Source organism: Onychomys torridus, chromosome 12 (assembly GCF_903995425.1).
Source record: "Onychomys torridus chromosome 12, mOncTor1.1, whole genome shotgun sequence".
Taxonomy (NCBI): domain Eukaryota; kingdom Metazoa; phylum Chordata; class Mammalia; order Rodentia; family Cricetidae; genus Onychomys; species Onychomys torridus.
In genome coordinates, this window is record NC_050454.1 from 14,062,767 (window position 1) to 14,077,427 (window position 14,661).

General features: G+C 46.8%; 1 protein-coding gene across 1 annotated transcript in view; it reads left to right on the top strand.

Annotated features, from left to right (window-relative positions):
- Positions 1-14,661, top strand: part of Slc12a8 (solute carrier family 12 member 8) — a 147,132-nt gene that overhangs the window by 60,445 nt on the left and 72,026 nt on the right. Inside the window, exon 6 of the mRNA XM_036203779.1 lies at positions 3,212-3,325. Coding sequence (XP_036059672.1) covers positions 3,212-3,325 — 114 coding nt within the window. The remainder of the gene's footprint in view (positions 1-3,211; positions 3,326-14,661) is intronic.

Here is a 14,661-nt window from a genome sequence, read left to right on the forward strand (position 1 = left end):
TGCTCTGCCACATGGCTTGGTATCTTTTCTCAGTACAACAAATTCATCTCCTTCTTTCTACTTCTCCTCAAGATCTTTTGACTCCATCTTTCTTCTTCCCAGCATTCTATCTGCCCTGAAAATCCTGCCTAGCTACTGGCCATTCAGTTATTAACAATGATAACAATACATATTACTGTGTACAAAAAGATTATTCTGTGATTATTCTAAGATTATGACATGTGTATGTCAGTGTTCTATGATAAGGTCTGTGGTGTCTGGCTCTGATACTGGTCCTCATGCATGCTAGGAGCTATACTATCAGTGCCCCCCCCTTTAAAATTTTTTATTTTGAGACAAAGTCTCATTTTGTAACCCCGACTGGCCTTGAATTTTCAACCCTGTGTCTCAGCCTCCTGAGTGGCTGGGGTTAGATGTTTTTGCCCCAGGGTCCAGCTTCACTAACATCTAAAATATCTCAATTCTCCATAGTTAGAGACTCAGATCTTTCCCCAAATTTACATCACTGCAAGAAAACATTGACAGTTATCTTTGTTCACAAAGTTCTTTTCAAAGGTAAGATTATTTCCCCCCAAGGAAGGCTGAGAACTAGACTCAGCCCAGAGCAGAGGGTTGGGGTAGCAGGATTTTGAGTGTACCAGTGTGAGTGTGTACCAGTGCCTGTGCCTGTGGATGTGTTGGTGTGAGTGTGTTGGTATGAATGTGCCTACACGTGCGCATGTGCACGTTTAAGTACATGTGTATTTGTGAATGGGCCAATGTGAATGTGCACTTGTAAAATATCCTTGTGTATAGATATGAGTGTATGCCTGTGTATCACTATATGTGTGTATGCAGATGTATGCTTGTGAGCATGTCAGTGTCTGTGCTGGGGGAGCTGTGTGTTAGTAAATGCTTCTGAGTGTGTAATTGTGAGTGTGTGCTTACAAATATGTCATTGGCCCCAGAAAGGCAGCATCTGAAGCCTCCTCCTGCCCCATTCTCTCAGATGTTGTGACGGGAGTGGTAAAGAAGGCTTCCTCATTGACACCACTAAGCAATCTCTCTAGGGGACTAAAACACCTTTGAGCCTGCAGGCTGACCAGGTAAAGCTCTCAGGCTACAGGACCAAACCCTTCCTGTCTTAAGACCTCCTTTGAGGCTGTAAAGGTGACCGGTATGGAATGAGGTGTTTATGTGCTGTGGGCTGGCCTGCTCAGGGTGCACAGCCCTGGCCCAGATGTGCGTCATCCCAGCCTGGCTGAGCTGAGCACCAAGGCAGGCTGCCTGGTTTTCTCCTTAGGAAGACTAGTCAATGGGGTCAGCCAGCGGGTAAGCTAAAGTTAACTTAGCTTGTTATTGCTTCTTGTTGATGAGGGAGGACCAGCTGCAGGAGGCCGGGCCATTCAGAAACCTGGTGCAGTGCTTGTGATTTAATATGCCAGAACAAAGTCTATATTCAGCCAAGAGAAAGCAATTGACAATGATCTGAAAGTCCGGACTGGACTCCCCAAGGCTGTCTGTGCTTCTCTGGGCTGCCGCTTCATTATTTTGTTGAAGAATATTTTTCCTATGAAGTTATGAGTCCTGGAAGCTGGGGAAGCGCATGGCCTCCTGGGAGCCATCAGAGACTCCCTCCCTTTATTGGAGGAAGCTCTGACGTAGATGGGGGCGGGGGGGGGGGCAAGATTCATGGTGGGCTCTGTCCCCAAGCTCTGGGGCGCTGAGGTGTGTGATGGCAGGGGTGGGGGGCAGCAGTTCAGAGACAAAAGCTAGCTGGTTCTAGGGGACAAGACTGAAAGGCACAGCTGAATATCTCCGATGTCCCTGAGCCAAGAACATTTTACTTGTGTCTCAGAATTTGTGGCCTGCTAGTACATCCGCACATGCTGTTCAAAGGGACCTCTTTTGACAAAGAAGCAAAACGATTGAAGGCGCTTGAGCAACTTAGTTCAGGTCAATGTGCAAATAAATGTATTTAAAATACTTTGAAGACTTCAGACGACAGATGTTCTTGTTAGGAAGTAGCTTGTGAAGGAGTCCAGCAGGAAGTCTGGATGTGCCCATGAGCTAAGAGATCTAAGAGAAGATGATGATGATGAGATCTGTTTACAACCTTCCTATTGTGTGCCAGGTACAGTAGGGGTGTGCCAGAGTGGATTTCTCATCTCAAGAACTGTGGGTGAGGGGCTGGAGAGATGGCTAAGTACTGCTGCCACGGAGGATTTGAGTTCGGTTCCCGGCACTCACATCAGGTGGCTCACAACTGCCTATAACTCTAGCTCCAGGGGATCCTATGCCTTCTTTTGGCCTCCATGGCACACACAGATGCAACCACATAAATAAAATAAGTATTTTTAAAACAAGGACTGTGGTTGAGGCTTGGAACAAAGCTTAGATGATAGCCCGAGTACTACAGTACAGGGCTACAGAGTATCAGAGCCAGCTTGAGCGACTTAGAGAGACCTGCCTCAAAATTAAAAATAAAACCAGGGCTAGAGATGTGTGATAGGCTGATTAGGGTGCATGAGGTCCTGGGCTCAATACCTCAAAAAAAAAAAAAGTGAGCATGATATTGATGCTCAGAGAGGGGGTTAGCAGGGCAGGGAACATGACCCCCAGTGGAGGCACAGGAGAGGTAAAGGGTGGAGGGGACATGGCAGACTGTTTGCAGGTTGTGGGGAGCTCTGATGTTCAACCTAAGGAGTCTGGACTTTATTCTTCAGTTCCCGGGGACTCAATGGGAGGTTTCCAAGCAGGGATTTGGTTTTATGGCAAGCAGTCACATAAATACACCCTCACTGAAAGATGCTGTCACCATTCTGAAATCTATAAAGCAAAGATGGAAGTCTTCCCTCCCCTGAGCTAACCACTGTTCTCTATGTCATTTCACTCCTGTATAGCTGTAGGTACAGATACACAAGTCAGGCTTCCAAGTCTGTCTGTCTCTCTGTCTCTCATACACACCCGGCCTTTAAGTGTTCAGTATTACATACCAGCACATGGTGGCCTATGCCTATAATCCCAGCAACTCGTGAGGCCAAAGCAGGAGAATGATAGTAAATCTGAGGCTAGCCCAGGCCACACAGCACGTTCCAGGCCAGCCTGGGCTACAGAGTGTGTCACTGTCTCCAAAAGAAGGAAGCGGATATTTACCATGCAATAAGCCATGCTATCTCCTTGGGCAGCCCGCAGTGTCTGCCCTTCTGGCAACTCCTTCCTGTCATTTCAGAACACGGCTTCATTGGATACTCCCCAGAGCTGCTAGAGAACAACACTCTGCCGGAATACAGCCCCGGGGAGTCTTTCTTCACTGTGTTTGGGGTCTTCTTCCCGGCAGCCACAGGTAGGTGCTCCTGGTTCTTTCTCACTCTTGCCTTAGGGGTAAGAATGCTTGACTCCCGCAAAGTGCATCACAGTCGGCCTGAGTGCGCTCTCAGAACGTGTAGCCGACTTTGAGGATGTCTTAGCTCTGACCAAAAATCCATTATTTTCACAGTGCGTTTGCCTGCTCATAATGTCCGAGGGCCTCAACCGGATTTCGACAGTCTTCACACCTTTGTACAAATTACATATCCTGACCAAATTAGTAGAAGGGGCATATTGCTCTTGAGGCAGAACAAGATGGAGTCCTCAGCAGGACAAGCTGCCTCTGTCATTTCTAGAATGAGTTTGGACTGTCCCCCCTGCCCCCCTCCCTGGCCTCCTCTCTGCCCCATGTGTTTTCTCCCAGGGATCAGAGAGATTAGGCCCCTGGGCAGAGAGTCCACCTCATTATCCTGTCTCCCCCCTTTTGCTCTGTATGACTTTGGAGCAGACTGTAGAAGAACTCTTGCCTCATGTGTAGATAGATCCCTGGCCTAGAAGGCAAGAAGGTAGCATGTGACAGGTGGCCTGTGGGAAATGCTCAGGACAGGGTTGTCTCCAGAGCACAGACCAGACAAGCATCTCTGCTGTTGACCTAGAGCCAGCCATGTCCTGTCCCATGCTTCCTATGTGTGTCATGCCCTTACTTGGTACCCTTTCCCCACATAGGCAAAGGAATGGGAAAGGGAGAAGCTCCTGGGATGTCTAACAGGAAAGAGAGTCCACACAAGTGTTGGCAGGGATGTGGAGAATCCAAACTCACCTTTCCTACTGATGGGAACATAAAATGGTGATATCACTTTAGAAATTGACTGTTTCTTAAAAATTCCATATGCCGTTCCACCTCTAATTATCTGGAAGCAGATGTTTGTGTGAAGACTTGTATGTGAAAATTCAAAGCAACTTAATTTGGGCTGGAGAGAGATGGCTTAGTGGTCAAGAGCACCTACTGCTCTTACAAAAGATAAGAGCTTGGTTCCCAGCTCCCACATGGCTCATAACTGCCTGTAACCCCAATTCCAGGGGGTCAAACGCCCTCTTCTGGCCTCCATAGGCATTGCACTCAGTACACACACACACACACACACACACACACACACACACACACACTAAAAATAAAAACAAAATACTTAAAATAGTCAAAGCAGCTTAATTTGTATAATCTCCAAATGGAAATAGCTTAAATGCTTATCAATAGGTGAGTAGATAAATTGTGGTACAGCCACACAGCAGGGAAAACAGTATAAAAGGAAGAAATTATTAATATGTGCAGCAAATATATATAAGCCTCAAAATAATTATGCTGAGCAAGTCAGACAAAAAAAAAAAAAAGATCAAAAAAGTTAAAAAAGTAAAATCACATAAACCCTATTTATCCAACATTCTAAAGAGTCAAACTTTCGTTTGCAGACAGCAGGAGGATACCTGGGGATGGAGGGGAGGGGATTAGAGGGAAGGGCTGCTGGGGACAGGACAGTTCAGGATGAAGAATACATTCTGGGTTATGCTGGTGGCTTCCTGGGTGTATCTGGCTGTTTTGTTGAAAACATGCAGCTTACTGAGCCTGAGTTATGCTTAAATAAAGCTGCTAAAATGGTAGAAACACTTTAATCATCTTACCCATCCCCACCCTCTTCTCTGGTAAAGGCCCAAGGGCAGGTGGCTCCTGTCTGCATTTCCTACCTCCTCCTGCTCAGCTCTGCCACACTCTCCCGAGTGTCTCCCCAAATGAAATGGATGCTTCCAAGGTCGTGGGTGACTTCCGTGTTACTAAGCAGTGAGCATATCTGATTTCCTGCCTCCTTTGGCCTCCCAGCAGCCACTGCTTCCTCTTCCTTTTGAATGCCCACCACACACCACCAGTGTCTGTCCCCTGCTGCCTGCTTGCTTCTCTTCTCTGTCTGCCTGTCAGATGTTTGGCTTTCTCAAGCTACTCCTAGCCCCTTCTCCACGTTCCCACTTCTTTTTGTGTGTGAGTGTGTGTGTATGTATGGTGTGCATATGTTATTTTTGTGTGCAAGTGTGTGTGTGTGTGTGTGTGTGTGTGTGTGTGTGTGTGTGTGTGCTGTGTGCTGTGCATATGTTATTTTTGTGTGCAAGTGTGTGTGTGTGTGTGTGTGTGTGTGTGTGTATGGCATGCATATACTATTTTTGTGTGCAAGTGTGTATGTGTGTATGTGTGTGTGTGGTGTGCATATGGAGGTCAGAGGACAACCCCAGGGATCATTCCCCAGGTTCCAGCCACCTTGGCTTTTGAGACAAGGTCTCTTGCCAGCTTAGAACTTGCCAAGTTGGCCAGGCTGGCTGGCCAGTGAGTTCCAGGGACCTGCTTGCCCCTGACTCTTCAGTGCTGGGATTACAAGCACATAGACCCTACCAGGTTTTATCACATGGAGTCTAGAGATCCGGCTCAGGTCCTCTGTTTGCACAGCAAGCTCTCTACCAATGGAGCTGTCTCCGCAGCTCTGTTTTCTTCTTAATCTTTTCCAATCCCCTTATTTAGTGATCACCCCAAAGCTGAGGGCTCCCACATTCACACAGCTAGCCCAGGTGTCTCCTTAGCACATCCCATAGTTTCTTCAGTGGCCTGTATAACATCTGGGATGCTTCAGACTCAATGAATTCAGAACCAAACCATTTCTGCCAACTGGCTTTTCTCTTTCCTTCCTGTTCTTGGGGATGGCGTCCAGCAGCAGGGACTTACCCTGACTCCTCCCATCATCCCCCTAGAACTCTCCAGGTCCTGACAAGTTTACCTTGCAAATAGCACTGGATCCTCTTCACTTGCCCTCACCTCCACCACCTGGCCACTCTGTTCTGAGCTACACCCCTCGCTTAAATTGTTGCCCACCCTTATCCCATCCCCAAGCTTGGAAATGAGCCTGAAGCTAGGGCTGAGTAGGAAGACTCCTGGCCTGCAGATCCAGATTGGTTGGAACAACATATCTCTTTGATTTCTATAAAACAAAAAGAGGGTCGTCTCTGACTCTTAAGATTCTCCCCAGCAAGATGACTTAAGATTCATCCCTACCTGGATGACTCAAAGAGAACGTCCGTCATTTGGGATGCCACTGCCCGGTGCTGCCATGGGTCCGTCAGCTCCAGCTTCTGGGCTCTCACCCAGTGCCGAGGCACTTTAGACAGGCGGTCTCACTGTTGGGCCTGTGTGTACAGAGCCAGGCCCTCCCATGTCCTCTCTGCAGGGCCTTCATGGTTCTGCTGCCTTGTGCTTGTAATCCCAGCTGCTTTTGAGCTTGAGAACTCTGCATTTAGGGCCTAAGCATTTCCCAGGCCCTCCTTTTCTGGGGTTCTCTAGGTCCCTACCGGTACTGCCAGGGAGTGGGTCCCAGGTCCTCATCGTTTCAGAACTTGTGGGCCTATCTTCCCTACTCCTAACCCTAGGGCCAATCTTCCATGGGGATGGGATGGGGAGTACTCCTGCCCAGGCCCATCTGCCTTAGGGTGTGCCTAGCTCATTCACACCAGCTCCCACACAGAGAAGGGCCTCCCCTGGGTGTAATGCTCTGCTTTTGCCAAAATTCTTCATTGATTTTGAACAAGGGACCCCTGTCATTTTATTTGCTTGGGCCCCACAAGTTATGTAGTTCCTGTTTGGTCCCCCATGCTGTCACCAGCCATCTGCCTGATTTTTCCCCACTGCTTTGAATCTGTGAAACATCCTAAGGACCCAGGCTGTGGAGAAACAAGCCCGAACAATAGTCAGGCGAACTCTGCATATCTTCCCCAAAGCCATCAATCAAATCTCGGTCAGCTTTCCCTTGAAGGGGCAGAAAAAGAATGAGGGAAGAGAAAAAAAATGAAAAAAAAATTAATATTTAAAACTACCTTACCAGCCCCTCCTGCCCTGACCCTCCTGAGCGCTAAGGAGCACACAGTCAAGGGGTTCCAGCTGAGTTTCTGGGGCTTGGTAGGGAGTACCCACCAGGTGAAGACCCTGAACCGGAGAGGCCAGGGTAGCCATTGTGCCTGGGCAGGAGCCATGCCTCCCTGTGGCTGCCCATGTTGCTGTCCTGTAGAGTGTCGTTGGGTCCCCAGGAGGTTGTCATTAGAGTGTGGTCCTGACATTCTCCTAGTTGGTGAGTAAAATCAGGGAGCAGTGCCTGGTCTGAGTCGGGTGGGTGGTGACCTCCTCTCCAGATGAGAATTAGCAGTGGCCTGCAGCTTGGGAATGCCCCTTGGCAGGCAGAGCTGAGCTGATTTAACTTTGAGATCAGTTGCCAATCTGGCCACTCAGCTTCCCATCTTTTCTTTCCGTGTGTGTGTCTGTTGCTAGAGATGGAACCCATGGCCTGCTACATGCTAGACAAGTACTCTACCACTGAGCTACATCCCATTCCCTTCGACTTACTTTAAATCACCTTTCCCTCTTGAAAATCACACAGCAAATTCTGCTCCAGAGAGTGTCTGTATTTCTTTTGGGACAGCTGAGAATATTGGTTGAGATGTAAGGTACAGTACTTGCCAAGCAAGCCCAGGGACCTGGGTTCTGATCACCGAAAGCCACATACAAGCCAGACATGGGAGTGCAAGCATCTACAGTTCTGGCATGCCAATGGGAAGATGGGCAGTGGAGACACAAGAATCTCTAGAAAGTTCCAGCCAGCTAACCTGTGTTCTGCAAGGGCGTTGTCTCAAACACAGTGGAAAGGACTGATGCTGTAAGACTGTCCTGTCTGCCTGCCACATGCGCCATGGTACATGTGTGGCCACACACCCCCACACGAACACATACAGACATTCACAAATGCAGATTTATTTTTTGCGCTTTATGAAAGTATGGTTTTGTAAGAGTCCACATGTGAAATTATATCACTGAATAGAGTGTCTGACACACACCATACCTCTGGTTCCTCAGCAGCTCGACTGGGCTGAGAACCTCTGATCTGAGTTTGTTTTACCGACTGGGGAAGGATTGGGAAAGGACCTGATGAAGATCATACAGATAATTAGGAAGCAGAGTGGGGGCCCGGCTCCCCTCCCCTGGCTCTGTTTACTAGGGCCCCAAAGTAAACATGGAGGCAGGGTGACCGATTCACACCGCTTGTTTTCCCTGGCAGATGTTAGGTTAAGCTATGAAAAGCATGGATGATTGGCAGTTTCCATGGTGATAGATTTGCCAGGGATTAGCTGTGAGTGAGTCATGGCTGGGGCTCCCTCCCGCACCATCCTGTTCCGGGCTGTGGGGAGGGGAGTTTTGAAGAATAAACATTTTTGCTGCGTCCCCACCCCCAGAGCTGTATCACTTCCATAACGTAGATACTTTATCCTAGGTGGGGGATGACTTCAGAGGAGCCGCAGAGAGAGCATTAGGTGTGGTGGCCCCACTGCATTCATGAAGCCTGACCTCCTGTTCTCACCAAACTGGGCTCCACAGTGCCCTGGGGTAGGGGCTGCAGGGGTGAGAACAGGGCCTGGCCTAGATTCTTCCTTTGCTTTGTTCTTCAAAGTAGTTTTCTTCTCCAGGCTGCACCACCAAATCCTCTGACCCCAAATAAACATCCCTTCCTACAGGGTTTTCCCAAACACACCCTTACAGAGGCAGCCACTCCAGGAACCCAGGACCACAGTTCATGGAGGAAAATACCAGTTGTATGGAGTCACTTAAACCTTGTCCTCAAATCCCAAACTCTTACTGGAAAGGAAAAGAGGCCCTTGGGCCACAGTCTGCACTCAGGGCCGTGGTTGACCACACCCAACATAAAGAACTTGGTGGGAAACCAGTGGGAAACCAGCAGCGTTTACCAGAATGTCCATAGTCTTTGTCAAGGTCTATTTCTGTGATGTCCTTGACTCTTGAGCCTGACTTCCTGTTTACACACATGTACCCTGGGAAGCTGTCTGTCTGCAGGACTGAAGGAAGCCCTGGTTGCCCCCTGCTTATGCCCCAGACCCTCCCCTCCCTGACCCAGGCTGTTAGTGCTGACCCTACTAACCATCTATCCCCCAGGCCATCCCCCCCCCCCCCCCCTTGCATGCTGTCTGTCATGAATGAGGACAAGCACCTGCTGGGCTGGAGGGGAGACTCCAGGTGTAAGGACCAGAGAGGACCAAGAAAGGATAGGACAGATGGCGCTTCATTCTGGTGGGCCATGGGCAGGAAAAGAGGAAGCTTGGCTATTCTATACACTTGGTTAATAATTTTATGGAAGTTATGATTTTATCAAAACTATTATAAGTATCTATACTTGTCTTTGTCATAGCCTTGTATGTGACACACATGCTGAGTACTGGATAGACAGCCTTTCATTTACCTCCCCCCACCTACCCCAGTTCTATGAGAAACAGCTGGGTTACTTTTGGTTTTTTTTTGCTGTTGCTATCACAAAATACCTGAGACTGGGTAATTTATAAAGAGAAGAAGTTTATTCGACCCGTGATTCTGGAGGCTGGGAAGTTCAACAACGTGGTGCTCACGTCTGATCGGCCTCTGGTGACCACGTGAGAACTTGCTGGAGGGTGTCTCATGGCGAAACATAGCAAAGCATGCTAGCTCAGCTTTTCTCTACACCCCCACCCTGCTGTAGTCTTCCTCCACCTTCCTAGGTTGGAATTACAGGCACGTACCGCTGGGCTGGGCTGGGCAGCTGGGCTTTGCTGTTCTTATCGTTCTGTGATGCAGGGAGTGGAGGCCAGGGCTTCACCCATGGTAAGTAAGCACTTTACCACCGGCCACACTCCTAGTCTTTTCTTATAAAGCCACTAATGTCACCACGTGGGCCCGTTCTTAGGACTTCTTATCCTAATTACTTCTCAAGTTCCAGCTCCAAATGCCATTAACACAAGCTCCCCACCCCCCAGGTCCTCCAATATAGCTCAGGTTAGCCTGGAATTTGCTGTACAGCTGATCTTCCTGCCTCTGTCCTCCAAATGCTGGGATTACAGATGGGCACCGCCATGCTCAGCTAACATGAACTTTTCACTTCAGTTTCCAACATGTGAACCTTTCTGTGGAGGAATTCTGTGGCACGTTCCGTGAAGTCAATGACACCTTGGTTTCAAGGTCCCTCATTTGCACAAATTCCTGCTGAGGCCCACTCTAATTTCATATTCATAATCCTATAATCATAATCTACATCTGTAAGTTTAGGCTCCATGTAACCTAGATCTTTACTTGAGGTCTACTGTCGTTCACCTAGACAATAAACAGTGAACCCCATTGTTCTCAAGCATGAAGAGAGGACTCTGCAGGAGAGGACCCATGATGTCAGGGGCGATCCCTGTGCAGAAGCCAGCAAACCTTGCTTTGAGCCTTAACATTTGCAAGGCCCTGCTTGATATTGACTGTCCCAGCAGCATCCTCAGAGCTTTGAGGAGATGGAAGATTGATGAGTTCACTTTACCTGCAGAAAGAGTTGTGCTTGGGCCGGCAGGCATCACTCCATGCTTCCCTTCTGGGACACCATCTTCTGGGTCTGTCTCATCCTTGTCTGGTTTGTGAACATCAGTCCTTTCTCTTCCCATCGAGCAGGAGCTCAGCTCTTTCTCCAAGGACCAATGGGCATTTGCTACTGATACAGAACCTGTCTGTAGCTAAAAGAGAGTGAGCATGAATCAGTCCCTCGTTTGGGGTTCTCAGGGTCCTCAGTGATCTGAAGGAAGGTGTGACAGCGACATGACAAGCCACAGGAATACAAAGCGGGCAGGGATAGGACAGTGTACCATCTCCTAGAGCTGAGGGAGTGACCAGTGGTGCTGGGGTCTTGGGGGCAGAATGGAGTCCATGCAGAGGAAGAAGACAATGTGGTAACCAGTGAGGCACAGCAGCCAGTCAACTAGTGATGGGTGGGGACCTTGCCAAAGGGCTGGATTTAGGAGGACCATGAAAGGGGTGGTTTTAGGGGTGGAGCTGGAGCTTGGGAAATACAGCCCTTGTGTGGCGGACCAGCCCCCACCATTATTTACCCCAGGGACTCCTGAGGAATGAGGGATAAGAGACTTAGTTAGAAACAGAGGGGAGAGGAACAGAGAGAAATGCAGGATAGACTCAGGTGGGCCTGAATTCTTATCCACTGGCCCGGAACTTTATTTCAAGGGTCTATTTATAACAATGCCAAGGGGTGGAGCAAAAGACCTCTCCCTTGCTAGTTACAGTCAAGTGTAGACCCTTATGAACACCTGATACTCAGGCCTCTGGTTCATCAACCTCTTATGCAGTCCTGCTGGGTACAGCCACTAGGAAACCCAGTGGGCTCCAACACTCTTGACATCAGATTGATCTGGCAGCAAGCAGTAGGGCCTCAGAGGCAATAACACCTGCATAGGGTTGAATTATGTTTATGCATAGATATGCCTATGTGTTTGTATGTAAACAGCCCAGTGGTGCTTATACAAGCAAAGCTCACCCATCTTTCACTACTCCAACCACCACCTAGGCAACCCCTTCTACATTCACAGGTGCTAGTTTTGAAGCTGTGTGTCACAAAATGTATCATTGCACCTGTACCTTTAGACACTAACTTCATGCTAGGAAATATGAATTTATGTTACCTATACCACCCCTATCCACTTCCCAATTTTGATAAAGTTTTTAAATTGTTTATTGATTACTTTGATAACTTTAAATACTTAAATCCCTGTTATTTTATCAAGTTTAGTTTACATCCCTTATTCCTTCCTTTGGTTAGGGAGCTGAGATTCTCTGGGTTGTTTTTTGGTTTCTTATTTTGTCATTTTATATATAATATATATATATATATATATATATATATATATATATATATATATATATATAATGTGTAAAATATTTATGAGGAATACTTTAATTACTATCCTTATTTTAAGGGAATCTGTATGATCCTTTTATATTTGGGGTTCTGGGCAATGTCAGGAAATCTATAGTAAGTTGATTACACTTGGCGAGTGGACCAAACCTCATGAATAATTAAACTTTCAGTGAATAAACACAGTATCCGCCCCCTGCCCTGCTACCTGCCAAACATTTTTCTTTGTTTTGGTTACGAATGAACAGACATTGGAATTATGAAAACTGACTGCTCAATATTACAGAAAAATCTTGTCTGTCTTATTTTATGTGCATGAGTGTTTTACCTGTGTGTTTATCTGCACACCATATGCATGGCCTTGGATGCCAGAAGAGGGCATCTGGGACTGGAGTTACTGATGGGTGTGAGCCATCAATGTGGATTCTGGGAATTGAACCCAGGTCCTTTGGGAGAGCAGTCAGTGCTCGGAATCTCGGAGCCATCTCCCCAGCCTGCTGTTTGTTCTTCTCTAGTAAACATTTAGAAACACAGTTTCCTGATTGATTTCAGCAGCTATATTAGTATTTTCCTAGCCTTTCCCTTCTCTGCCTTAATGGCTAACCCAAAATGCACACTGGAATTATTTTTCACGTTTTCTCAGTGGACTCTTGGAAGCTGAGGAAATTATAGCCACCGACTCTGAGCGAGACAGTGGTTTTTAGTGGTTCCTCTCTTACTTAAAGTTTTATTTATATTCAGTATTAATGTGTGTGGGGGTGCATGTGCCATAGCATGTTGGAAGGGCAGGGGGCAACTCTGTGGAATCAGTTCTCACCTTCCACCTTTCCATGGGTTTTGGAGATCAGACTGGGGTGGTTTTGGTGTGAAGTAAGCACATTTATCCACTGAGCCATCTTTGCCTCCCTCTCCTAACATCAGTGAGCTTGACTTTGACATTGCTGAGGTATGTGATCTTCATCTTCTGCTCTGTAATTACAGCGTTCTCTCTGTCTTCAGTTTCAAAGGTGCCTGTGACTCTACAGTAGTTGTTTGCTGAAGGACAAATTGGTGGCTGGAATTCTGTATCCCCTGCAATTCCAAAATGGTCCTTGTGCCATGCAGGGAATATTCCTAGTAAGAAGGCTGAATTAACTTTCTTACCTCCAGTTAGTTAAGATTGTGTCACATCCTAGTTTTCTTCACATTTAGACCTTGAGTTTTTTTTTTTTTTTTGTGGTTGTTTTTACTTTCCCTAAATTTTCAATAATATTTTTCTTTTCTTGTTGCAGAACAAGGAGTCCACAAGTCATCGTGTGTGTCCAGACACTGTCCTTGTTGCTTTATCCATTTCCTACCCAGGACCTCTGTCTGTCCTTCTGCTTCCGTCTCTCCCCCTCTCTCTGTCTCTTGTCAACCTGATATCCTGGGCTTCATGTCGATCCCAAGTTATTACCACTGCTTTTTTTTCCCCTCTGTGACTGACATTTTTATTTTGCTGGAGAACATACATTAACAGCTTTCTCAGACATGGTATGGGAAGTTAAAGTGTCTGAGATCTTGTTGGCATAACTTGACTTCCCCTTAACTAATAAGCTGGCCAAAACTCTAGTTTAAAAACAATCTTCCCTACTGATTTCAAAATTAGTGTTTTTAGGATTCAGTGTTGATGGGAAGCCTGATGCTGGTCAGCTTTTAGTTCTCATGTTAATGTCCAGTTTTTTTTAAACCTTGGCAGCACTTGAATTTCTCTGGAAATAGCACAATGATGTATTTAAGTGCTGGGAAGTAGTGGGAATGAAGACATGGGTCTTCTTCAGTTTGGGGTAACTTCTGTCTCTTAACCTGGAATTTTCTTTTATCTTCTCTATTCTCTGTTTCTGTTATCTCTGTTCTCTGGCTGCTATACTCTCAAGGTTTCTCTCTGATTCAGTGAACTTTCCTACCCTTTTCTATCTATTTTATCTTTTGTTGGTTTGTTTCAGCCAGGGTCTCCTGCCCAGGCTGACCTTGAACTCTACAGAGCAAAGGATAACCTTGAACTACTGATCTTCCTGAATCTACCTTCCAAGTGCCTGGATGACAGGCTTGTGCATATGCTTAATTTTATTTTTCAGATCTATGGCATTTAAAATTTATTACATTTAATTAACTAGCTAATTAATTAATTGTATATCCCTCCATGTAGGTCTCAGGGTCTCAGGGATCAAACTCAGGTAGTCAACCTTGGCGGCAAATGCCTTAAACCACAGAACCTTCTCACCAGCCCAGATCTAGGGCATTTTTTAACTTTAATGATCACATTTTAACATCTAATTATTCTTTCTCGTTGGAATCTTTTTCCTCAGCATTTTATTTTGCTGGAAGACTATTCCTCTTGGATGTATCCAGAGCTGCTAATTAGCGTTTTTCTCCAAAATTCTCTCAGCTGTGATTTATGTGTTTCTTCCGTTGCTCCGTGTGTATTCAGGGTTTTGTCTGTTGGTTGTGGCTCTCCACCCACGTCTGGTGAGCCCTGGTTGTTGTGTGGGCTCTTGTGGTGTAGGCGGTTCAGTACTGTTTGCCTGCTGGATGGGAGGGTAAGGGCAAGACGCTT